Here is a 27,293-nt window from a genome sequence, read left to right as displayed (position 1 = left end):
TTAAAGTTTCTTTAAAGTGGACCTATTATGCTATATTTGAACAATATATTGTAGGGCCATACCTATATAAAGTATATAAATATAGTTTTTTTTTCAAAATACCAAACAGATCCTGCATTTTAGCCAAGCTTATATTTTTGCAGGGGCTGATTCTGTGACATAGCTTTAATGCAAATGAGCTGCAGCTGACCACGCCCCCCTGCAGGAGAGGGAAGCATGCTTTGAGATCAGCTGCTGGCCTGTCAGAAGAAGGGGAGAAAAAGAGATCTCCGTCCTCCGTGTTTTATTCTTATATGATTTATATTGAGTCATTATTCATTTGTTTTAAAGCTCAAAAAATAACAAATAAGACCTTTGACCGGCACTTTTCTAATTTTGTCCGGAAGATTTAAACTTTAACGGACATGTTGACCAACGGAAAAAAATATAACTTAAACTCTGCCGCATGGTCCCCTCGTTCCTTGGAAGAGGCGGAGGTGGGTGTTTGTCATCTGCTGGTGGACTACCGGAGAGAATTACAGCGAGGGAGGGATTGCATTAAACAGCAGCAGGAGCAAACGCTTGCCTCGGGGAGGGAGAAAAAGAGCCACAGCGGAGAATAAACAGAAGTGCAAACATGGCAACCATGCGCGGTAAGTCTTCTTCGCTACTTTTGTGGCAGACTACAGTGCCATTTACTGGCCTGACATATGTACTACAGCGTCGGTTGTGAACACTTTATAAATCATTAATAAGCTTTTATAAGACATGAGATAAACAGGGCAACTGTGACCGGTTGCTTGCCAAATAGTGAGCCCACATGTATCTGTACTGCTAAGCCTTATATTGGCTACCTAGCTTACTTTGTCTCCTTCATGAGCCAGCATCCTTGGTATCTTGTTCACTGAGTTGATTCTCGCTAAGTAGCCAATATAAGGCTTAGACATCTTGCCAACTAGTGTGCCTGTGTTGATGTAACTATGTTAGAACTGGTTTATAAATAGTTCTTAATTGAAAATGGTTGCATGTACTATAGTGTATTTATGAGTGTCGTGTACAAGAAAGAAGCAAAAATCCCATAAGTGGACAAAACGGCTTTGTTTCACTGAAATAGCGTCAAAATCACAAAGTGGAAATAAGAATATTTCAAGAGTGATAAATAAGAGTCAGTCTTTAATTATTTTGTTTATTTATCACTCTTGAAATATTCTTATTTCCCCTGTAGTCACCTCCATGACTTAATAAAGACAATTTGGCCAAACAACTTTCTGTGTTTGATTTTATTAGAGCCACTTTGCCAAATACAAGAAAATACACGGCGAATGGCAGAAATGTTCAGCAAAAACATTTGTTGCTCATCTTTGACCTCCCAAACAACGCCTCATTAAGACAGCAACCACACGTTAATCATCTTTTAGTTTGATCACGGACAGTAAAAGCACTTTTCATGGAGTCATGACAACACACTGACCTTGTGACAGAATCCACTGCGAAACCGTGATATAGCTGCAGTGTAAAATCCACTGAAAACAGAAACACCACTTTGCATAGATTCACTCGTTCATCTGCAATAACGCAACAACACAAGACCTACACAAACAAAACTCTTTCTCCAGGTTCGCTCTCCTTCATATCAAGATTAGAGATCTGTCACAGCTGGAACACCATAAGAAACAATGTGAAACACACAATACTATGTGTCATTATAAAGGGATAAATGATTTATTAAATCAAGTCTTTGTTTCATCTGTACAACAAAAACGGTACATTGTACTGTGTGGGATTCCTGTCTGGGACACACTCTTTCAGAAGTCACATGTTGGACTGGAAAGGTAGAAAATATCACGACACATCCAAACAAATCTTCACTCATCTTTTCCAGATGTCATCGTGTTTTCTACATTTCTGTCTTTGCCAGTTATCTTGAAGGAAGGAAGTCAGAGCACTACAGGTTAGTAACACAACTTTAAAAAAAGGTACAACTAGTTCTGTACTGAATGCCGCTTTTTAATGCTTAAAAGAGCAACAAGGGCAATTACACTTTAAAATTATGCAACCATTTTTGCAATCCTAGCTCCACGTGGCTGAAATGATGTGCTCCACTGCTCTCATCAGTGTGGTTCTCTCCTCCAGGACATCAGAGCGGATCCTCACGGTTTGGACACGGTCAGGTGCTGCATCTTCTTGGCCGCCTCCTCTGTCATGCTCTTGGCGGTTTTCTCCGGGCTGGGGGCCGGAGTGTTGGTCGCACTGTTGGGATACTCCCTGTTGCCGAATATAACGCTTCCCACCCGCACGTTGGTGGAGCCCACCTCGATCTTTAATGTAAAGGAGTACATGTTAGAGCGGGAAAGACCCCTAATGAGTGAGATAAGATAACTTAATGGCATTAATCACATTAACAATTAATCCAATAACAGCCATAACTATGGACCTCTCAAAGGCATCTGAACCAACAGACAAGACAACTAAAATCACAACACACAAATGAGAGATTATACATTTGAACATAACCACTGGCCATGAACAAATTACATTTGCCCTGCAATCAAATAAATCTGAACATACCGTTGTACGTTGTAAATCATCTATAGCCTGTACAGTTTCCATCTCAGAAATATTGCAAAGCTCAGGTCTGTTGTGTCATTAGCGGAGCTTGAAATGATCATTCATGCTTTTCTTTCATCCCGGCTGGATTACTGTGATCATGTGTCTCAGCAAGTCATCTCTCAACCGTCTACAAATGGTCCAGAATGCTGCTTCAATACTGTTAACCAGGTTAAGCAGGATGACACACATTACACCCATTTTAAAATCCTTACATTGGCTCCCCACCCGTTTTAGAATTGATTTTAAGGTCCTGGTTATTACATATAGAGCATACTATTGATTCTATATATATATTAGTGCTGTCAAAATTATCGCGTTAACAGCGGTAATTAATTTTTTGAATTAATTGCGTTAAAATATTTAACGCATTTAACTCATGTGCAGAATGGCCCGCCCCATACGTGCCACCAGTGGCAGCGCCAGGGTACGGCTGGGGTAGGCTACACCCATACCAAGAAATGGCTTAGCCCCACCATGAAAAATGATGTTAAAGTAAGCAAAATAAAGTCTGCCATCTCGTCAATTGCACAGACAGCAGTTAGTAAGATTGATTTCAGTAGCCATGGTTTTGAAAACTTTTGTCACGTAGTGATCGACTTCTCAATAGAACATCTTTGATAATGTCTTCTGGCCAATCAGAATCAAGATAACGGTGTCGTGTTGTTGCAGGAAGTCCCGACGGAGAATAATTTTGCTGTAGTACAGGGGTGCACATAACTAACTGGTACGCAGGTTATGTGCGTAATCTGAAATGCGTACCGTCACTTGTGTCACAAAGCGCATTTGCGTACCGACGTACTTGTGAAGCTTTTCCAGAAGGCGGTTCGATCACCGGACGACAGAGTCGGTCTCCGTGTGCACAGACAGGGCTGCTGTTAACGTCGGTCTGTACAATGGACTTGTGCCAAAACTACGCCAACCGGCTGCGGAGGGAGACTCCCCCCTTCACTGGAGAACTGCGCTAAAACAGCTGATCACAACGTTCACACTCTGTGGTCACGAAGTACTCCACTTGATATAAATCAACACGTAATGAATGAAGACCCCACGGTTTGATGATTGATGTGGGTTGTCTTTCATTTTGACACGCAGAAAAATGTTATAATAAACATAGATTCTGTATGTTAAATTAATATATCCGCCTTCTTTCATTTATCTTTCCATTCCCACAACAATATACATAAATAAATGGCATATTTTGGACATAGTTCGAATGGTGATTAATCATGATTAATTAATTTTTAAGCTGTGATTAATCTGATTAAAAATTGTAATCGTTTGACAGCCCTAATATATATATATTATTATTATTATATTATTATTATTATTATTATTATTATTATTATATTACATACAGAGCCCTGCGTGGAAATGCACTGGAATATATAAGTGACCTCCTCCATCCTTATACCGCCAGTAGGTCACTTAGGTCTTCAGACCAGGGCCTACTGGCTGTACCACGGATTCGTCTGAAAACTAAAGGTGACCGTGCCTTTCAGGTGGAGCTCCAACACTGTGGAACTCTCTCCCTATTAGGGTTGGGAACCGAAACTCGGTTCCAGGTGAGAACCGATAAGAAAATGCCGAGTACCGGGTACCCATACAATATACACAATTTCGGTTCTGCTTAACGGTTCCTAAACGCGGTAGACCCTGTATTCCACCGGGTCCGTCTGCGCCGCGGTGACCCGGTGGAATACAGGGTAAGGGCGGACTGGCCATCTGTGTGTTTTGGAGAATCACAGAACGGCCGGTCGTCAGCGGGTCGTTGACGGCCGGCTCGATACGCTAACGGCCGCCACCGCCCTTAATTTGTTTAAACGGCATCATGTAAGTTGCGCTGACAGGCGACAGAGGTCCACAGTTGCCCCGCAGCGAGGCTCCCCCCGCCCTCCCGTAGACAGAAAGATGGATCGCAGTAAACGCTCTAAAGTGAAGCTCCACTACACTAAAAAAGAAAAAGACAAGGCACAGTGTAATGCCTGTTAATAGCTTGCCACAGGCATAGCTCAGTTAAAATAAAGCACACCTATTGTGCAATACATTTGCATTGCATGTATTTTTGTATTTGTAAAAATGTCAGTTAAAGCTTAAAAGAATAAAGATATTTTTGTTATCTAAACGTTTGACCTCTTTCTTTTACAATTTTGGAATCGAAACGGGGAATCGATAAGAACCGGAATCGATAAGCAGAACCGAAATCGGAATCGATAAATTTCAAACAATACCCATCCCTACTCCCTATAGTCATCCGCTCTGCACTCTCTATAGAAGCTTTTAACAAACTACTGGGGACCCTGAAGCAGAGGTCGCGTTAACCGAATATTTTCCAATGACGGATTTTTTCTAACAATGACGGGAAAATCTGAAAGCAGTCCGTCATTTTGACGGATTAGAACACAACTCGGAACAGCGCCAACATGTTCACCAGCGGCCCACATTATATTACATCCTTAGTGGCCAGGTAGACTGAGGGCGATCTACTGTACTCTACTGTAGTCTGTAACTAGTATTTAGTAATTCACACCCCTGTCCAGTTGGTGGCGAGTGTGTGTATATTAAGTAGCTATCGTCTAGTCTTGTTTTTGACCTCGTTGATTACCTCGTTGTTTAACCGGTTTTAGCAATCGCAAAATGTCACGGCAGCTGATCGTCTGAAGCTTTTTTAATAAGCCCAGTAGTTGTGATGGTGTGGATAAACGAGGTGAAAAGAGGGATTGATGCGGTGGAGGATGAAGGACAAGCCAGTAAGACTAAAACTGACAACGTTCAGCCAGCGGCAGAGGGGCAAGCAAGTGGCAAGGAGTTCAAGCGGGAGTACCGGGTTCAGTGGGAGCAAGAGTTTAAGTGGCTGAGGAGGGAAGATGGCAAAATGTTCTGCGACATCTGTAGAAAAGCTAAGATGAGTAACGGATCTGTCCGAGGGTGCACGACGATGCAGAAATCAGCGTTCAGGCTACAGCAGGTCAATTGAGTTGTTCTTGTACATTTTTTGTTCATATTTTGATTGTAATTGTCTCATTTAAAACGATGGCATGGTTCATATTTGCCTGTTTAGGCACAATGGTCTTGGTGTTTTTAGCAGTCTCTGCCCCCCTCTGCTGTGTTGTCAGTGCAGGAACAAATAAATCATTCATGTTCGTGTTGACATGAAAAGTGACCACACGGTCGGTGTCTCTGTTCATCTTTTATTTTTCTCCATGCCCTTAAAAGTTCTGTATGAATCATTAAAACATGGATGAATGAACATTTGCTGCTCAGTACCCAAACATAAATATGAAATAGGTCTCATCTCATCATTAAAACATGAAAAATAAAATGACAGATAATAATGGATTATGACGGAAATGTTACGATCCTGTCCGTCAAAATGACGGACAACGAAAAAGTCTAACGCAACCACTGCCCTGAAGATGCTTTGAACATAAATGATCTATAACAATACATTATTATAATTAAAAATAATTTGCATAATTTAAATGATTAAATGTGACAGAAATTGAAATTTCTGTTTTAATTTGCTTCTCTACTTTTATAATATGTTTGCCATTTATTCACTTTACCGTTTTTTCTTCACAAGGTTTTTTTTTTTTTTTTTTTAAATGTAAGCATTTTTTGCATTAGTCTTTTTTGTTTTTAACTGTACAAAGAGGATTAACACACACACATACATGAAAAAGCAAATCGATTCAAATGTTCCCATATTTTTGTTAAATTTGATGGCCAATTTATTTATTTTTCATAAATTATAAATCCATAGTACTCCCACTTTGATAACAGCATGGATATTTGACTTAGAAAATGATAGGACCACCCTCCTCACTCGCCACCATTTCTTCCATAAGGACAACATATCAACATTTGTTAGGGTTTACAAATTCATAAAGAAATATGTAATGTACTTCTATAAATGAATCAAATTCACCTGGTCTGACTGAATAAATGTTTAAATACTGAGCACTAAAATACATAATTTGTGTTCGTCAATTTGTGACCCTGAAAATTAAAAACGTACCTAAAGAAGGATTTCATCTGGCCACATTTGCTTTGATATTTGTGTTCCAAGTGCTGATGAGGAGCGATACTCACGGCGTGGTCGAAGTCTGTGGACATCCCCATGCTGAGTTCCACCCGCTCCAGAGGCATCTGCAGGCCGTCACACAGCTGCTGCCTGCGCCCCAGCAGCGTCTGCACCACACACACTCCTTAGTCTACTGCACAGTACCAGAGTCTGCATTCTTATTCCACTATTAACTTAATGCTGCATTGTATCACTTTCACTTGTGTTTTTTGCACTATTTTACTTATCTATTTCTTTGTCTAAAGTATTTAGTGTTTTGCATTGTTGGAGGGAATTAAGATTTTCATTACAAACAACTACAACTACTAATACTCTAGCTATTGTGTACATGACAGTAAAACTATAGAATCATGAAATCAATATTTACGAGTTTTAAAAATATATCTGATGCTGACATATCTGCTGATGGGATTTACAGCACATGAATGCATAAAAAATACACAGTGTGATCAGCCATACAATCGACAGTTCAAACCTGTGTGTGTGTCAGTGCTCTTTGATGGAAAAACACTGTTCCTAATATGTCAGACCTTAATGTGGCATTTTTGTAACACTTTAATGTCTGCAAAAGATAATACCAGCCTTGCAGATGTATCTAGACTCCCTCTAGTTGAGATACAGTCTTTAAAAAAATAATGTTGGAGATCAATTTCTGTTTAATATTTATTCTTTCAAAGTGGAGTTATTGGTTGTTTATTTTTTTGGTTTTAATTATTTTGCATAAGAACAATCTGCCTTGAGAAGGACACACGTTTGTATCAGTGTAGAGTTTTAGTTTACTGTAGACATCATTTTCACATCAGCCTCATAACCAAGTGTTATTCATGAGAGCCTTTTAGAGGGCTGCAGCGTATCAATATTTTCATTCAATCATCAGCTCATCTGATGATCAGTATTTTAGTTTCGTTTTAACTATAATAACCCATCACAGTCCATCAAACCCCAAGTTGATTTTTATGTAAGTCCAAACCCCAAAGACATGTTACTGAAAATGACTTAAACAGAGGATAGCGGGTGTTATGGATATTTGAGAGGTTGAAAACAGCTTAATCAATAGTCATATTATTATTATTGGACATAAAATAGCTCTAGTGTTTTGTACCTGAAAGTCTGGGTTGGGGCCGAGGTTGAGGTCGTATCCGTAGCGACCGATGGTCATGAGTCCTAAGAAGTCCAGAGCGGCGCAGTGGGACAGGATGTGCTGCACCGTGCTCACCGTGTCCTCGGGGGGGAGCCCGTGTTTATCTGCAGGGACATGGGACATACCGTTAGCAAACATGGATCACTCCCCATAGGGACGCTGCTCAGGTACCGGGCGGTCGACGGTTCGAGTCCCGGTATGGACAATAAATATTCAAAATGTGGTGTGCACCTGGAGAGGTGAGTTTGACTCCTGAGCACTGCCAAGGTGTCCTTAAGCAAGGCACTGAACCCCAACCACGACATCCTCTTTGCAGGGGCGCCGTAAGGGGGTGAAAAGTTAGGATGATTCTAAGGGCCCGTGACTGACAGGGGCCCAAACAATTTTAGAACATTAAGGAAAAACTGTTTAAGTAACCAATGTGATTATCTTTTCATGGGGCCCAAAATCCCTGGCGGCGCCACTGCCTCAAAATAACTTTTAGGTGTGACAGAACTAAATTAATACAACACAGAATCTAATGTGGTTATAAGATAGAAACCACTACAGTAGATATTATTTCTTTTAGAAAAACAAATGATCCCTATGATCTCTTGGATGTTTAGTTTAAATGTAAACACAATCCTAAGAGCGATAAGCAATTGGTGAGGATTACAACTAAAAAGTATCCGGAGTGGGACTTTGCAAGGTCCCATCATAGTTTTTTCAGTAATTATATCATATGCTGGGGGGACTTGATATTTCAATAAGAAAGGCTTGAAGACATTAACATTGTGCAGGGGTGTAACGGTATCCGTATTCGTCCCGAACAGTCACGGTTCGGCACATACAGTCACACGACGAATACGCCTTTTTTATGAAGGGAAAAAAGTCTGTCACTCAGGGCAGTATCCATTTCACTATATATAATCCAGGAGGCGGTATTGCGCCTAAAAGCTGTTTGCCTGCCGCCCTTAAACAACAAATGAAGAACAAGAAGAAAACACAACAAAACGAACAAAATACAAGAAGAAGAAAAGTTAGTATGGCGATTTCAGATAACACACAGGAGCTAGAAGACCCATCTGCTTCTTTTAAATCAGCTGTGTGGGAATATTTCGGGTTCTATATAAAAAAACTATAGTTTGTTGCATCTATTTCTACATGTTATAACATAATTTCACTTTGTGGGACTACTAAAGTATGTCTTATTTTTATTTTTCAGTATATTTGAGCAGAACAAAGTGCTGACTTTGACACGTACTCTGTTCTCCGCTGGTGTTGAGCTGCACCATGACCTTTAACCTCTGGGTGCTGGCTCCTCTGAGGCGCTGCCAGGAGCTGTTCACCCGGTCCGCCAGCTTGGCAGAGTCCACCGTCTCCACCACGAACAGGTTGGGCACGCCTGGATAACAAACACACACTCAGTGAACGCTGTCAACACACGGAGGGGGGGGGGGGGGGGTAGAGTTTGTAAAAACTCACCCAGGAGTTTGTTCACATTGTTCTTCTGCAGATGGCCGATGAAGTGCCACCTGATTTCTGGACATGAGGCCAAAATCTGGAAAAGAAAAAGAAACACTGTTTGAATATGTGGAAAAAGTAGATACTACCTTTTAATTTAAATATATCAATTTACCAGAGGATCAGAAGCTTTGTCAACAAGTTCATTAACCTGGAGAGGAGATAAAGGAAGAAGATGATGAAAAACAGCCTCAAATGGTATCATACAGAGATATAAATACTGCCAGTGAAAGGAAAACATAAAATTGTGAAGGAGTGATATAACAATTGTTATTTTAACATAAAAAAAGGGTAATTTAAATAATCTTCTACAGTCAAAATATCTTTACCAGTAGGTTTCCTGGCTCTTAATTTTGTATAGAAGACCAAATAACTTATATGATGTGTGAGGACTATGTTAAAGCTACACAGAATCAAAGTGTACATAAGATATAAAAAACATATCAGACACATTTCAACACAATCCAATGAAAAATAAGCGAGATAAATAGTCTGCAATGGGGCTTTGCAAGGTCCCATCAATTTAATGGACATTTCCCCATAATTTTCCCATTTAATCTATGATATGCTGGGGGTCTTAATGAAAGGAAGGCCCCTTCATGATTATGCAGGCATACTTTGGACTGATGCAGACCTGCAGCATTTATACTCACATAGTTTTCTCCAAAGTTCCGATGCCCTTGTCTGTAGGCCTCCACAACCATCTCTGGAGGTTTGGTCTTGCTGACGGCGACGAGGCGGGGTGGCACGGCTGGGAGAGTCTGAGGGAGGACAGAACACCATCAGAATCATCAGATCTCAGTGATGTGGTCCTGCTAGACCACCATGAAGCTCGCTGTTTCTGGCTACTTTGTTCCCCTTAAGGAAAATATTCTTAGTTCCCCTTTAATCAAAGAACTGTTCAACTGAGTTACTTCACAAAGAATCATGCAAAATATATAAATGTTGTTCAAATCAACTGCAAGTCTTGTGTTTATCAAAATTGTGCTCAAACGTAGCTTTAAGGAGACTTCTGGTGGGGCAAGATGGAGTAGGCAGTGTCGAATCTAGCTCCCGTAACTTTTATTCATTGACTATTTTAAATCCCCATAGTTTTGCCTTTGGCCATCTCCAGGTGGATAATTATTCCTCTCTGAACACTCTGGTGCTGGATTATGGCTTCCAAGCAGCAGAGATCGGGCAAGAAGGAGCAGTCTACCGTGCCGGCGGCAAATGGCGGTGACTTCAACATGGCGGCCTTGGCTAACCAACTGGAACAACACCGGAATGCTATCTCTGCGGATTTCAAGGCTACTATATCTGCGCTCGAAGCCAAGCTAGACTGCATTCAAACCACAGTCTCCGATCATACCCACTCAATTAATTTGCTTGAATCCAACGCTAACGAACAAGATGGACGCATACAAAGTTTGGAATCTATGTGTGCTAAGCTAGCTGAGAATAATACCCAGCTACAAGCTAAATTGACGGACCTCGAGTCTCGCAGCCGCCGTAACAATATCAGGATCATTGGTCTACCTGAGTCCATCGAAGGGCCTCACCCCTCCACCTTCTTTTCTGAACTTCTGGCTGAGGCCCTTGGTGACAGCGTATTTGAGTCTCCACCGGAGTGCGACAGAGCGCACCGTACACTCTCCAACAAGCCAGGACCGGGTCAGAGACCGAGACCCGTGGTCATCAGGCTCCACAGATTCCAGCAGAAAGATAAGATCATCCGTGAGGCCAGAGCTAAGAGAGGCAAGCTGCAATACCGTGGGACTCCCATTGCAATCTACGAGGATTATCCTTCTGAGATAGTGGAGCAGCGCAGGGAATACCAAGAGGTGATGTCTGAACTTTACCAACGGGGCTTCAAGCCCGCACTACTTTTCCCTGCGAGGCTTAAGGCCAGGACAGGAAGAGACTTTCCTCCATTTCTGAGGCCAAGGACTTTATTACAGCTAACCGATCTGGTATCGGCTCTCATGCCTCCTCCTCCGCCTGACTGCTGCGGTTTGGTAACGTTAGCCCAGTTTACTAGCCTTACTGGCTAACTTGTCTGACCTATTAGTTCACATGGGTTCTAATTATGCCGTTAACACGCAGACAGACATGTGTGTTTTTCCACGGCTAGACTTCTTATATTTTCCTTTTTTTTTTGTGTTCCTTGCCGTTATTAATGCCTGTTGATAGGTCACACGACATGTTATCCGCAGAGTATCGTTTTTGCCTCTAGAGGGAGCCACAGCTCCATTGATGTGGAGCTGTTGCACTACCTTATTTTCTTGTCCACCTGTGCCTTTACCATTCATTCTTTATTTTATTTCCTATTATGTCTAATTTAGGGTGTCTGTATGGATAAAATACATTGTATTTACTTGTTGGTCCGGCTGTTCATGCTGATTTTTACTGCACTAAATTGTATGTGTGTTCTCTTCTCTGTTCTCTGTGGTTTGGTATTGGCATAGATTTATTTGCATAATATTTGACAATTTCCTATTCACTTACTCATCCACTTGTTCTGTGTGGGATAATATGGGGATGGTTTACTGTTTAGATAGGGACTAGGTCCCCGGAAGACTAGTGTTAGTGTAATTACAAGCGTTAGTGTAATTACATAGATCTAAGCCAGAGTGCTTGATTATGCTGTGCATTTTGGGTTTAGCTATAGGTATGGTCACATGTTTTTTTTTGGGGGTTTTTTGTTTTGTTTTTGTTATTATCATTACTATTATTATTTTTCGCCGTCCTCTCTTCTCTTTCTCCTGTGTATGCAAGACAGTGTTTGTCCAGGTAAACTTGTCTTTGAGGAACTTCCTAGATGGTGTCTGCCATGACAACGACAGGTAGAGGAGTGCGCCTGATTTCCTGGAATACTAAGGGAATGAACAACGCTACTAAGATTGGTAAGGTAATGACACGGCTGCAACATCTGAATGAGGAATCTTTCATCTTAAATCTGCCGATACCCTTCGTATTAAAAGGGCATGGATGAGTCACTTGTTACACTCAAAATTCTCCCACAAAGCCAGAGGGGCAGCAATTATTATTCACAAGAATGTCAGATTTGAATTGACAAATTCGATATCAGATCCTAATGGTCGTTATGTCATAGTTTCGGGCATGCTACAGAACATACCAGTGATACTAGCTTCTATCTACGCTCCCAATTGGGATGATGGTAATTTTTTTGTGAACCTCTTTGCTCAAATTCCCAACGCCGACAACCATCGTATTATTATGGCTGGTGACTGGAATTTGGTCCAGGACGTGAGTGTCGACAGGTCATCGCTCACACAAGCCACTCTCTCCAATTCGGCCAAGGTAGTACTGCACAATGCATCACGATTAGGACTCTCAGACCCCTGGAGATGTATTAACCCGCAAAGTAGAGCATTTTTCTTCTTCTCGCACAGGCACCACACTTTTTCACGAATTGATTTCTTTTTACTCGATAACAATTTGATTCATCTAGTCAATTCATGCGAATACCATCCGATAGCCATCTCAGATCATTCTCCCACCTCGGTTGACATTAATTTCCCTCTTGGTATGTCCCCCCCTCCATTATGGAAATGCATTCTCCCCTGCGGTCAGACAGTGAATTTAGAGACCATCTTTCCACTCAGATTTCTTCCTACATTGAAATTAATGACACTTCCGACATTAGTAGCGGTATTCTTTGGGAGGCTCTTAAGGCCACTGTGCGGGGACAGGTCATTTCGTACACTTCACGTAAGAGAAAAGATGAAAAGGCTTTCAGAAATCTGTGTTGAGATTCGCGTACTCAATGAAACATACTCCTCCTCTCCCTCTCCTTCTCTCTATAAAAAACGCCTCCTGCTACATTCAGAACACGACCTTCTGATGACAGGCATTGTTGAGAGACAACTGAAACAGTGTAGGCAGTGTTACTTTGAGCAGGGCGACAAAGCTGGTAGACTCCTAGCTCAACAAGCTTGTGTGGCCAGTTGTTTACACCAATCTCTACACTTCGGATTGTCCCCCGATCCCTGCCACGACCCCCAATCCTCTTGACTCCTTAATTTACCCCAAAATTAACGAGAACATCGCTAGTGAACTGGGCGGCCCCATCTCCACCCTTGAGATACATGAATCATGATGCAATAAAATCTATGCAAAGTGGGAAGTCTCCTGGGCCTGACGGCTATACAGTTGAATTCTATAAGGCATATTTTTCCAAGTTATCGCCGATTTTGGCTAGGATGTACAATGACTCTCTCCAGACAGGCCGATTGCCAGAAACGTTGTCCATTGCATCTATCTCCTTGCTTCTTAAGAAAGACAAAGATCCTACTTCGTGTGGCAGTTACATACCAATCTCACTGTTAAATGTGGACTGTAAGATACTGGCCAAAATACTGGCCAAAATACTGGCTATCCGCCTCCAACGTGTATTGCCAGATATCATTTCGCTGGACCAAACAGGCTTTATGGTGGGGAGACACTCTTTTTTTAACACAAGGAGGTTGCTCAATATAATTGTATCTCCTTCGTCTAACACCCCCGAAGTCATAGTGACACTTGACGCAGAGAAGGCCTTCGATAGGGTTGAGTAGGGTTTCCTATTTTCTAGTCTTGATACATTTGGTTTCGATTCCCAATTTATTTCCTGGATTAAACTCCTATATGCCTCTCCGTCTGCCTCTGTACACACTAATGGCATTCGATCTCCCCCTTTCTCTCTCCAACGTGGTACTCGCCAGGGGTGTCCTCTTTCGCCGCTGTTGTTCAATATAGCCATTGAACCTCTCGCTATCTGGCTCAGAAGCCATGATAGGTTTGATGGCATTACGCGTCATGGCATGGTTCATAAACTGTCTCTATATGCTGATGACCTTCTTCTTATGATCTCGAACCCCTTATCCTCTCTCCCCCCATACTGTTGATTTTAGATCAATTTGGCCGTCTATCAGGTTACAAACTAAACATTCAAAAGAGCGAAGTATTTTTTGTAAATAAAATGGCAGAGGCACTTCCCCAATCCCCTTTAAAATGGCAGTGGAGGGGTTCAAATACTTGGGGGTGTTTGTTGCAAACTCTTTTAAAGACCTGGGGCCTCATTTATAAAGGGATATACGCTCAAAAGATGGCGTACGCCAGTTTCTACGCAATGTTTGCAATTTATAAAATACTAACTTGACGGGAAAATGTGCGGTCCTCCACGCAAACTCTAACCCATACGTACGCACTAAGCACAACAACGGGAGAGACAAGAAACTGCGACACCGTTGGCAGAAGGAAGAATGGAGAGAAATGTGTGGAAATAATACCATAAATAGAAAGTTACCTCTCATTTATCATATATGAAGAATTCATTTTCAAACATTGATTAAAGCCAATCTTAAAATGATTTAACAAACGCCTGTTTGAGAATCCTCAGTGCACACAAAAACATAACTTGGAGAAATAAATAAATACGGATATGTTATTGAAAACCACCTCGAATATGTTGTGTTAATGTTATGAAATGTTTTCTCATAAATGATGCGGTAAGCAGGAGGACAGAATTACGTCTAAACTGACGCCGTTTTGCATTTCTATAGGTTGTAGATACGAGCATGGTTTTATATACTATCATGTTTTATGCCGTTTGCCAAGACTTGATAAGTCGCTCGTAAAACACAGGATGTATGGAAGCTAAGACACCATATGTGGTAAATTGTACAGCTAATATAACACAACACATTAGTTGTATTTCCTTTAACTGGTGGATATAGAGTTGCTACGGGGGGGTTGAGATGCACAGGCTGCAGTGGAGACGCTGCGCACAGCTGAGCGACAGCTGAGCGACAGCTGGAATACAAACCACCAAATACAAAAACATAATTCAGATCCAGTCGTCATGACTCCACACCGGGGGGATTCCCCGTTCACTTCTTACAGTTTCTCATCAAGGGGGTGTCTCCTGTCCCCGGTACAAACACACTGCCTGAGGAAGGCTATGTGTATTGTTTTTGTCATTAACCTTTTTCGGGCCATTTATTTATTTATTTTGGTGACGATCCGACCTCCATGCTGCTACTCTGGTTCAAACTGCATCCAACTGTTAAACAATTGCAACAAGATTCTTAACACGAGGTTGCAAAAATAAAAATAATCTGTATTCAGCGGTTTTCATTGTTATTGTCTGTGCTTGATCCCTCAGAGTCGCAGTGTAAGAGCTGCACAGTTATGAATAAAGGCAGCTGCACCCTCTTTCATTCAGGATTCACATTATTGCTTTATAAATGTCTTGCCCCCTTGTGTGTCCACTGAGGTTCGTCAGGCCCAACACATCTTCAACAAACTCCACCTGGGGTGGCAAGGCCTATTTTTAGGGTGGCAGTTGCGACCCCATGCCACCCCGGTAGGTGAAACTAGGCTACTAGCTACAGTACAGATGCAACTAGATGAGCTGTTAACTCTCGCTCTGACTTTTTTTTTTTTTTTAAACACACATTTTTTCCCACCCGCATTCCGCGAAGACCCGCCCTACTGTGCCCCTGATTCGCAGACTGTTGGTGGTGGGAAAAACGCTGACGGGATACTGAATGTGATTGGACCAAAGCGTTGACAGACACACACAGACAGTGGAACAGTCGTACATGCAGAGCGCTGTTTGCAGTGGACATAGCGGAGAATTTTGACTCATTGCGTTGTGGCGATGTCTTGCAGATAACACAGATAATACAGATAATACATATGAAAAGTATAATTAGCCGAGAGTCCAGAGACAGTTGTGGTTCGGTCCGGATCCGGACCGGAGTCCGGACTTTGAGGATGCCTGAGCGAGACGCTCTATTCTCTTAAAATGGATACATGCTTCCCCACCAACACATACGGAGCCCCTAAAGGGACATGAAGAAAAAAGAAAAAAAAACAGAGGGAGAAAAAAAAAAGTCAGGATAACGGGTTAGTATCTCGTGCGCACGAGAAACTAATCCGTTATCCTGACTTTATTTTTTTTTGAGAAAGTTACCGATGCACCAAGGAGTTAGTGGAACACGAGACAACCATGTCATTGCAGACTGTAATGTTTACGTGGGGAAATGACAGTGCATACATTATTTGAGATATATATCGTACTTAGACTTCACTTTAAGGACATTTCGGCCAGGGGTGTGTGGTCACTCCAGCAGAACCAGCGCTCAAAGAGCTTTTACGCACCGCCTACACTGTGTTTACCTTCATTGAACAGCTATAAATCATGGGCGGACTGGGACTAAAAATCAGCCCGGGACTCGCACCCAGCCCAGCCCATGTAAACTGTCAACGGGCGGCCCACTTCGGTACCGGCCCAATGGGAATCGTCCCGAACGTCCCGATGGCCAGTCCGCCACTGGCTGTGTGTGTGTGTGTGTGTGTGTGTGTGTGTGTGTGTGTGTGTGTGTGTGTGTGTGTGTGTGTGTGTGTGTGTGTGTGTGTGTGTGTGTGTGTGTGTGTGTGTGTGTGTGTGTGTGTGTGTGTGTGTGTGTGTGTGTCAGCTGCGGGCAGCAGGTACTCTGAGAGTCACGGGCATTCATTCATAGATCAAAGCAGACTGGTTTACAGACTCTCCTGTTTTTTGCCAATCCGGTGCTTAAACCAATAGCTCTACACCCCTGGCCGAAATGTCCATAAAATTAAGTCTGACTTCAAAATATATTTCAAATAATGTATGCACTGTCATTTCCCCAAGTAAACATAACAGTCTGCAATGACATGGTTGTCTCGTGTTCAACTTCCTCCTTGGTGCATCGGTAACTTTCTCAAAAAAAAATAAAGTCAGGATAACGGATTCGTTTCTCGTGCGCACGAGATACTAATCCGGTATCCGTTTTTTTTTTTTTCATGTCCCTTTAGGGGCTCCGTAAACACATGATCAGTGGATATGTGATGTCTTACAATGCCTTCAGATGGAGAAGTTAAGATTCTCATTAAAAGGATCTCTGAAATCCTTCCATACTACCTGGGACCCACTATTAGGCCTTATCAAATAACTCCCTATCACTTCTGACGCTGAGTCGCAGGTCTCTGAAAGGAAATAAATCAAATATAAGTGACCATTCATATTACTGCTCTTCCGCCATGACCCTTTGTCTTTTGCCCTAGACTACTCTTCTGTATTTCCTTTTCCCTCTTAATGAAACCCTTTTTCCTCACCAAGACGACAATGTTTACTATTATTTTCTTCCCCTATAACGGATTCTTAGACTGTTTTTGCTCTCGACTTTCTTTTTATTTATTTGTATCAGTATGATATTATTATTATTATTATTTATGTTTTAATTGTATCTGACTTATTCAGTTATTTTACTATTTGGGGCCAACCATACCAGTGGGTGGGGGGGGTTAAATGAATGAAAAAAACAAACTGTAAACAAGGACTCTCTACGAACCTTGAAGTGAATATGGAGCAATACATTACTTTATTTTCAAGGAGGTCATTTGTAATGATCCCCATTGTCTACATAATTTGCTATCTGTACTCTGTTGTATTGATTACTACTGTTCTTACTTCTTATTAGCTGGATTATGACTTGTTTGCAATAAAAAGATTTGTAAAAAACAAAACAAAAGTAGCTTTAAAACAAAAACATTCAGCATTAACAAAGCTTAAAAGATCGACTAATTGACTAAGGGAATCTAAATAAAGTAAGACCAAAATGAGCAATTAGTCCACTAATCGACTAAGAAGTGCATGTCATGCATTCAGCCCTTCTTATAATTAAGATGATTAGTACCTAAAAACAAACAGACCGCAGGATGTTTGATTGTATGATACTTAAATGCTTTAATGTAATCACCAACATACCCCCCACCCCCCACTGTCACAGAGCTGTGGAGTGAGGATGATACGCAGCGTGCTCGTGTTTACTAAATAGCTCAAAGACATGACAAATGGCATCCAGAACCCGGACTGCAGGCCTCCACTGTGCAGCCCCGTGCAGAGCGAATCCTGTCCCCCCGCCTGTAATACCCATGCATTGGGGTTATGGAAGTGCTGCCACCAGCCCCACCAAATCCCGGCCAAAGGTTGAGGTGTTAGGCAGCCTTACATAACGGGTCGTGCCGCCGCAGCACGACGTTCTCGGTACTCTCTGAAACCCCGCTGCCGGAACTCCAGAGAGGAGCCTCCCGGGTAGCAGTTACCTTGGGCCGCCGTGCCGCCGCCTGGTTCACCCGCTCCACTACCGACTGTAGCGCATTCCCAACCTCCTCCGACATTGCTACTTTCCACATACGGGCGAGCGACGACGACATACAACGTGGAGAGACGTGTCTGCGATGACGACATTCGCCTTTCAAAATAAAAGTCCACCTGAGTAGAGAGCGCCCCCTGCTGCCAGGCCGACAGTCTAACTAAAGGAGAGGGGCTCCAGGTGAGAGATGAACAGCACGAGGCATTTGCTTATGTAATGCATTATGAATAGGATTCATAATGGAATTCCATTTACATTTCTTATATTCAAATGAACGGGGCGTGGTTAGCTCACAGATCCAGACCAAAGCGTCTCAAGGCTTGTTGTATGGAATGCCATTTAAGCCAATATTAAATAAATAAATATATACATAAATAATTAAATAAATACATATATATATATATATATATAAATATGCCTATGAAATAAATTATTAAATAAATAAATTAGGCAATAAATATTCTTTACATGTACATTTAAATACACATTTCATATGACACATTTATTTATTTCAAGGGACTTGTATTTCATAATGACACATTTATTTATTTCAAGAGACTCGTATTTCATAATGACATGTTTATTTATTTCAGATGACTTGTATTTCATAATGACGCGTTTCTTTATTTCAAGAGACTCGTATTTCATAATGGCTTATTTCATGTGACTTGTATTTCATGATCAGACATTTCCATTCGTTATATGCAAATGAACGGGGCGTGGTTAGCTCACAGGTCCAGAGACCCAGACCAAAGCAACAGCACCACACTGACTACTCGAGAAGAGGAAGAGAATGGAGGAGAAGGACTATAAGGCAAACTACTAAATGAAAATAACAACATGGAAGACGTCGGTGGGCTCCAAGACTTAACTGGTTCTTATCTGGTCTTCTCTGGTCTTATCTGGTCCGCCCAATGCTGCTCTTCTGAGAGCAACCGCTCTGACAGCTCTCTCTAGTCTCTACTGGGAAACAGCTAAAAGTCCTTCTGGAGGTAAGCAACGCTACACAATTACACCCAGTCTGAGAGTAAAATATGTCTCGAAGGTTCGCTTTGCTTTCTTACAACGTTAATTTAATATTAACGTAACCTTACGTTTGCTAGGAGGCTATCGTTACGAGCTAGCTGTCTTAGCTAACAACAGTTAGCAGCTAACATTTTCTGCAGTTTGTGTTGCCCCTGAAAAACGTGATGTAGTTATTTAAGGGTATGTTCAATTAACGTTATTTTACAAGTTGAGAGAGTTAAGTTGTGTTTAAAATCGTCAATGTAATGCACGTTAGAGGTTTTGTGTTGGACATGAAGTTAGCTAACGTTAGCTAACGTTAGCTAACTCCACCAGGTTATCATGTTAAGCTGTACTTTCTGTGGCAGCTCGCTTAATACAAAGAGGGGTTTTGTGCTTCATTGCAAACTTTTCTTTGTTAATCTACCTGAAACTGTAGGGACAGTTTGTTTCTACTCAACTATACAGACCATTGTTGAGGAGATTCAAAACATACTGTACATGAGTTGGGTCCAACATATACCTTGAGTAATGTTACTTTGCTGCTAAAAATGAAACATCATTATCAGATGAGGACATCACCAAAGTGTGTGAGCTTGTCAGGGGATTTGATCTGTTCTCTGCATGTCCTAAACATTGCTCTGGTATTACTTATCTTGTAACATGTAAGTCTCCCGCTGTTGTCATCTTTCAGGCTTTGCATTTGAACTCCTATGACTGGTTGCGGACTTGAAGGGAACGCCTTCAAGGTGAGATTAAAGGGAAAAAGGTGAGATTATAATACATTTGAATACCAAAAGCAAGTTATTGTTTTTAACTTTTTAAATATGATTGTTTTGGGGCATTTCAGTTTTATTGGACAGGCAGTAGAGGTCTACTGGAAACGGTGGAGAGGGAGGAGATGATATGCAGCATACGGCCAGCCGGATGGTTGCTGCTCCGTGTGGAACGTGTCCTATCAGGTAAAGCACTTTGGTACCCAGTTATTTATGGTGTTGAGTTTGAATTTAGCTTTTGGAATGTAATTTCCAACTGTGCATTGTAAAGACTGAAAAAACAGCCTCAGGTTAAAGCTTGACATGATTTGGTCTTTTACTTAAGAAGATGTTTGTCCTCCTGTGTTGTCTTATTTCCTTATCTTTCTTTCAGGTGTAACATCTACCAATGGTTGTACATGACAGAGACCTCCTCCGCCTCTTTGCTGTCTTTCTAGTCAATCCTTCTGATCAGGTCCTTTCCTAAATAATGGTAAGTTTTACAGTTCAGTGTACGTTAATTTAGTAACTTAATGCTTTACCGCTGTTGAATAAATCCTATATTGCTAGTCATTTTATTAAAACTACGATTTGTAAACTTTTTGATTCCAATTACAATAATCTTTTTGTTATAATTGTAAAACATATCTTAACATCCATCAGCAATCAATACAACAAATCATCCAACACTAAATAGAAGAAATCTGGACCTATTTCTTTTTATACAGCAGCATGTTTTGGGACTGCTCATTGATGTCATCAAGAGCCATTGAGTCTACCTTTTGTAGTCGGCCTCTCAGAATGTTTATCATTTATTTGTATTTTAACATTCCTATAATAATTCGTTTTTTTATTGTTTTGTTCTTTATTTTTGTTGTGAGAATCACTTTGCAATTATTGTGTAAGTGCTATATAAACAGTTATACTAATATTATTGTTGTTACTATTATTAATAATGTGTTCTTTGTTTTCTTTATTCATCGCTGCAGAAAGGATCATGCCAGCCCACATCAAACACCTGATCAAGAGCTTGTGAACCTCACTGCTGCAGACACCTGTGTGATATTCCACTCTGACTGGAACCCTCAAAATGACCTGCAGGCAGGGCCGCCTTAATGCACGGGCTGACCTGGGCTGAAGCCAGGGGCCTACGGAGATCAGGGGCCTAAAAAAAGTTTAAATATTTTTTTTTTTTCCGGATGTTTTTAAAAAACATTTAAATAAACAAAGTCTTGGCTTTCAGAATATGAAACTTTTATTTCCAAAATCACACGATAAATACATTTTTGAAGCTTGTAAAGGGAAGATGACAGCTCTCACTCGCCACTCACTCCCCCTCCCTCTGGCTGACATTATGAATGTAAGGTGTATGGTAATCATAGATAACACGGCAGGGTCCGTGACAGTTTGTTTTCATCTGGTTTCAAATAAACAAAGTCTTGGCTTTCAGAATATTAAAATTGTTTCGGCAAATTCAGATGATAAATACAACGTTGAAGCTTCGGCATAATTACAAGCGGAGAACGGAGTAACTTGACATCACAGCAGGCAAAACAACAGCCGGTGTTTCTCCTGAGGGTTTTCCCCGGGAAACAAACACAATACACACACACGCAAAAATATACAAACACACACACTCTCACACACTCGCGGGCTTCCCCCAGACCACTAATCCAAACGAAAATATCTTCCCTCCGTAGTATTTTGATCATTTGCTCCGCTAATCAATCAGATCGATGGATTCCAGAGAAGACTCCGAAACAGTCAGTGGGCACCACTTCACAGCCAATCAGAATGAGAATATGTTTCACAAGTGACTTATTCAAATTGCGAGTGATTGAGTGACAGATGAAGGTTGTTTAGGAGAAAAAGTTTGAGAAGAAAAAGTTTGAGAGTGGCGCTCGGGAAAGGAAATTGTTGAGGGAAAAGAAGTTTCGAGACAAGCAGCTATTACAAAACATGTTGAAGCTTACAGGTTCTTTTAAACCTGTAGGCCAGGATGAGGAGGAAGGACAGGTGAGTTCTGTACCGAGCCCCAGGGCCTGATGGCAGGTTAAGGCGGGCCTGCCTGCAGGTACAATATATATATATATATATATCTGCTCTGTCCGTCCTAAAGATAGTTCAATAGGGCTACAACAACAACAGTCTTTCCGTTTATTCCCTCGGTTCTTTAAGTGTATATTTTCCCATTTAATGCTTAAAAACGTTGAACAGCAGCTGCACATGATGCTCTTTTGACCCCTCTTTTAATTTTTTATTTCAGGCTCAAGCTCGGTTCGTCATCGTTTTGGCCAGTCTAAGGCGGTGAAGGTGTACCGTCTGATCACTAGAAACTATGAGAGGGAAATGCTGGATAAAGCTAGTCTGAAGCTCGGGCTGGACCGTCCCGTCCTGCAGAGCATGAGTGGCAACAACAACGGGGTGAGAAAAATAAAATCTGTCATATTTCTAGATGCCAAGTCATGTTTGGGTCAGTCGCTGTTGCAGTACGCTTAGTTTATTTTCAAAAAGAGTTTTCTAAATCCACTTGTGTAAATGTCTCTCTGCGTCGCCTTTAGCCGGTCCAGCAGTTCTCCAAGAAGGAGATCAAGGACCTGCTGAGGAAAGGAGCCTACGCCGCCATCATGGACGAGAACGACGAAGGCAATCGCTTCTGCTAGGAGGACATCGACCAGATCCTGCAGCGAAGAGCCACCATCATCACCATCACCAGGTATGTTCTTAGCAGCACTAGCCACTTGCGCTTTGTGAGACACCAAGTACTTGGTTATTTGAAATGTAATATTGATGATGTAATAATTAAAACTAGGGATGGGTACCGAGCCCTGGTATTAAATGGGCCCCGGGGCTGAATTATGAAAGACCGTGGTACCGTTAACGTCCAACGTTATCGATCTTTTTATCGGTGCTGGAGACATTTAAAAAATATATGTCATATGTATTATATCTACATAAACATTTTCTTACTGTTGCCAACTCCGTTTCTAATATGCAATAAGACTACAAAGTGCGTCTATGATTTATTTTCGATCTTTCCAATCCAGACGAGAGATCTCTCTCCCCTGTCGGTGTGCGAGGGGGTGGGGCAGTTTACACTGAGGGTTAGGCTAGGTTTCTTTTTCAGAAACAAGTCCTGTTTCTCGCTTGAGGCCAGGAAAAGGCTAGTCACTGTGACCTTTTTACCTGTGCTGGACTATGGGGAATTGTTGTATATGAATGCACCTGCCAATTACCTGAGCAAATTGGATGCTGCGTATCACAGTGCTCTGAGATTTGTCACAAATTGTAAAGCGCTTACACATCACTGTACACTGTATACCAAGGCAGGTTTACCATCTCTCTCTGTACGGAGGCTCAGTCACTGGTACACTTTTATCTATAAAGCTTTGTTGGGTAAACTCCCGTATTATATTTGCTCGCTGATAACACAGAGAGTTGCAAGCAGCTATTGTCTGAGGTCACATGATGTGGTCTTGTTAGATGTGCCAAGAGCAAGGACTGTCTCAGGTAAGACAGCTTTTATGTGCGCAGCTCCACTTGCTTGGAACAATCTTCAGCAAGAATTGAAACTGAGCAATCTCATTCCTCTGCATGTTTTTAAAGCTAGGGTAAATGAAATGCTTGCCGATACAATGGGCACTTGTAAATGTCTATAACTATGTATCCTGTAAATATAATGTATAATGTCCTTTATTGTTTTATGTTTCATGTGGAACCTATATGCTGCAGGTCTCCCTTGAAAAAGAGATCTATGATCTCAATGGGACCAATCTGAATAAATAAAGGTTTGAAATGAAATGAAACACACAGAACCTGCTACATGCATGCAACACACACACACACGCACGCGCGCGCGTGCGCACACAAACACATGGCGGAGAGAACTAAGCACCCCTTAAGCCCCGCCCCCCCGAGCACACACTCTCGGCTCACTAGAATGAATGGAGAGAGAGAATAAATCTAGATTCGGCTTTTAGTGCATTTTACAACTTTAAGGACTTAATGATTCTAGGGCTATACAATAGTTCATACTGGGTAGTTTATTTAGTTTCAAAAAAATTATCCACCGATTTACAGACGTCTCTTTCCCCATGTTAGTCAATGGGAAAAAGTATTTCTGGGCCGGTCGATGTCACAGACTTTGACAATTGTAGTACCGCCGTTTGGACACAACGAATATTTTCCTCAGAGTCCGGCACACTTCCTGGGGGCTTTGTCTTGAGGTGGAAAATGCTTGTTGCCAATAGTGCAAAAAGAGTTTAGCATGTAAGGGCGGTAACACGAGCTATTTGTCTAAACATTTAGCAAAAGTGCTCCACATCCAGACGGAAGAATGCACCGGACTGTCTTTCTAGTAGCTCTGTAGCTCCATGCACGAGTAACGTTTCCACGTCAGGTGTTATGTATGCTAGCAGCAACACACAAAGTTAACTCAATGATACAAACATGGGTTAATGATTAGAGGTAACTGAGTTATTTCTTTTGTTAAAGTTTCAGCTATTCTGTTTGCAGTTCTATCATCACATTATTGAATACGATTTGTTAAAACATTGTTGTTTCTTATTTTCAGTTTGCTTCAAGCTGTGGCTGTACGAGAAAGACGTGGAGGACCAAGAGATGCTGGCCAGATTGGCAAAGACCGGAAGATACATAATAGAGAAGATAATGGGAATTAACAAGAAAAAGAAAAACATTTTTTATAATTTCTTTGTTGCTGTTTACATTTTGAATTATATTTGTTATTTTTAAATCAAATGCATCTATTTTAAATCTGTGTATCTACCGTCCAATTGTTTTTCTTTATTAAACACGTAAACGGAAGAGCGTTTGAGAGGCCTTTTTGCTTTTTACCTTACTAAATGGTCTAATGGTCAGTGCAACGGGGGGCGGGGCGAAACTCACGGAAGTGATTTCAAAACAAAAGCGGTGATAATATTATAAACAAAGGGAAACAAGGTGAATTTATTTATTTAAATTTATTTTTTTTATTTTATTCTGGGCCATTGATTGTGTCATTTCTCCAAACAAACACATAGAGTAAAAATGCCTGTTTTGAAGCCTTAAAATGGTGCAGGAAAAGGACTTTACATTGTATTATACTTAAAGACAGGACTATTCAGTTAAGAGAAGAGAAAAAGGAAAGCAAATTGTCAATAGTGGGCTTCTCCTGCCGGTGTCTCGCCGGCCGGCGTCTGACGCCATGGTAAATGGAGAGTTTGCCAAACTCACATGGAAGCACGGCATTAAATCTCAGCCGGCTTCCCATGCACTGTGGAGGAGATCGGGCTGGCTGTGGGAGAGAAGGTCGGGCACAGCAGCATTAAAGAGCCTGTGACACGGTTTTCCCCCATCATCCAAACCCATCAATTTGAGTACATATTGTCCCCTTGAAAACCGTTACTTTTGGATATTTGTACTTTGATAACCATTAATCTGCCTTCAATGTTGACAATTTTCTGGATCTTCTCGCGGATTCTTCAAGTCCCGCCAAATGATGGGTGACGTCTGTTAGAAATTAAAATCAATGTTTTGAGAGCATAGTGCACCTTAAACACACAGTCAGTTTAATTGCTGTTTTATACTGAAAAACCAGAAGTTCTTGTGCACAAGAACTTGTTAAGATTTTATTCTGAAATTCCTTCATCTCCGGTTAGCATGAGGCTAATATACCATTTACTATAGAGGTGAATTTAGCACCAATATGATATGATGTTGCACATCGAAACCTACTGATTTCAACACTACAACTATAGACGTCGAGATATTATTATTGTTGGATAAGGTACAGTTTATTTGATTACGTTATTGTTTACAGATGTGGTTAGCATGTGACAACATTCAGACTGACCGGAAACCAAACTGCCGTGAAGTATTTCCTGTATTTTTAGGAGTATTGATTACAGCGTTTAGAATGTGTTAAATGAAAAGTCATGAAAGAGTTAAGGAAGAGAAAAGGCGTGTTTAGATATATATTGAATGTACAATGTCTTTATCCTCTGATATGCGTAACAACGGATATTGAAATGTGGAGAGCCGGTCTGCAGGGAGGAGCCAGCAGAGGATATATATTCAGCACGACCTGAGGGGACGGCCTCTTTTCTTCACGACCGAGAGCCAGAAATCACAGCTGTATTTCTGTTCGGACAATATTCTGTTTGTGACATTACCACGCTTTTTATTAATTAAAGTACCAATTTGAACCTTCTCAGAGACTCCATTTAGTCTCCTTTTTAAACTTCTGTCCTGGACGCTAGAATAATCACACACAGATAACAATTGGTGACCCTGACGTGATTCTAGTGGACCGGGAGAGACTATACAGCCGGCTGTGGCCTGGACCCGAAACGCAATCGTCTGACACACAAGAGATCTCAAACAATAGGTAAGAAGAAACCCGTTAAATCAAATTCTTCAATAGTTTATGCAGGAAAATCTTAGGACTGTGTGTTGGACTGCTGCTTCCGGTTCCTGAAAATAGCTGGGAAATTAATGTTAGAACAACCAAATGTAATGACAACAATCATATAACACGAGGCGTTACTTTGTCACAAGCAGGGTGAGTTACATTTACTTATTTTTCTTATATCTAACCCTGCATGCTATTCGTTTGTCTGTTATTACATGTCGGCAAGAGGCTAATCGCTCCAATATAGTGTTCTTTGTTACGTTTTAAGTTAACGTGAATAGCGTGTGGCTATTTAAACAAAAGAACAAAATCACAGTGGAAGCTGAGATTATTGGAGAGAGTGTTTGTTTTATTTTTAAAAAGTCCTTTGTGTGATTTGGAAATCATTTCAAATTGCGTTTCTTGTTACGTTTTAAGTTAACGTGAATGGTTGGAGACTATTTAAACAAGAACACAGTTGAGTGAGTGTTTTGATTACAGAGTGAGGCTTTCTTATACCAAACCCTGCATGCTATTCGTTTGTCTGTTATTACATGTCGGCAAGAGGCTAATCGCTCCAATATAGTGTTCTTTGTTACGTTTTAAGTTAACGTGAATAGCGTGTGGCTATTTAAACAAAAGAACAAAATCACAGTGGAAGCTGAGA

General features: G+C 41.2%; 1 protein-coding gene and 2 long non-coding RNA genes across 3 annotated transcripts; 2 read left to right on the top strand and 1 right to left on the bottom strand.

The window, feature by feature from the left end:
- Positions 1 to 1,682: 1,682 nt before the first annotated feature.
- Positions 1,683 to 18,583, bottom strand: plpbp (pyridoxal phosphate binding protein). The gene is made up of 8 exons (XM_034085939.2): positions 18,429 to 18,583; positions 9,968 to 10,075; positions 9,430 to 9,465; positions 9,276 to 9,351; positions 9,055 to 9,195; positions 7,773 to 7,915; positions 6,679 to 6,777; positions 1,683 to 2,297 (listed from the first exon to the last, which is right to left on the bottom strand). The coding sequence occupies exons 1-8, from the start codon at positions 18,537 to 18,539 to the stop codon at positions 2,130 to 2,132; spliced, it is 882 nt and encodes a 293-aa protein (XP_033941830.1). The 5' UTR covers positions 18,540 to 18,583; the 3' UTR covers positions 1,683 to 2,129.
- Positions 18,584 to 19,277: 694 nt separating this feature from the next.
- Positions 19,278 to 21,418, top strand: LOC117448663 (uncharacterized). Its single transcript, XR_004552360.2, has 5 exons — positions 19,278 to 19,470; positions 20,178 to 20,252; positions 20,334 to 20,445; positions 20,633 to 20,731; positions 21,228 to 21,418. It is a non-coding gene; the product is annotated as an uncharacterized lncRNA (long non-coding RNA).
- Positions 21,419 to 22,357: 939 nt separating this feature from the next.
- Positions 22,358 to 25,062, top strand: LOC117448555 (uncharacterized). The gene is made up of 3 exons (XR_011643338.1): positions 22,358 to 22,662; positions 22,800 to 22,954; positions 24,812 to 25,062. It is a non-coding gene; the product is annotated as an uncharacterized lncRNA (long non-coding RNA).
- Positions 25,063 to 27,293: the final 2,231 nt, after the last annotated feature.

The sequence above is a fragment of the Pseudochaenichthys georgianus genome, chromosome 6 (genome assembly GCF_902827115.2).
Source record: "Pseudochaenichthys georgianus chromosome 6, fPseGeo1.2, whole genome shotgun sequence".
NCBI lineage: Eukaryota > Metazoa > Chordata > Actinopteri > Perciformes > Channichthyidae > Pseudochaenichthys > Pseudochaenichthys georgianus.
This window is presented reverse-complemented; position numbering and strand designations above follow the sequence as displayed.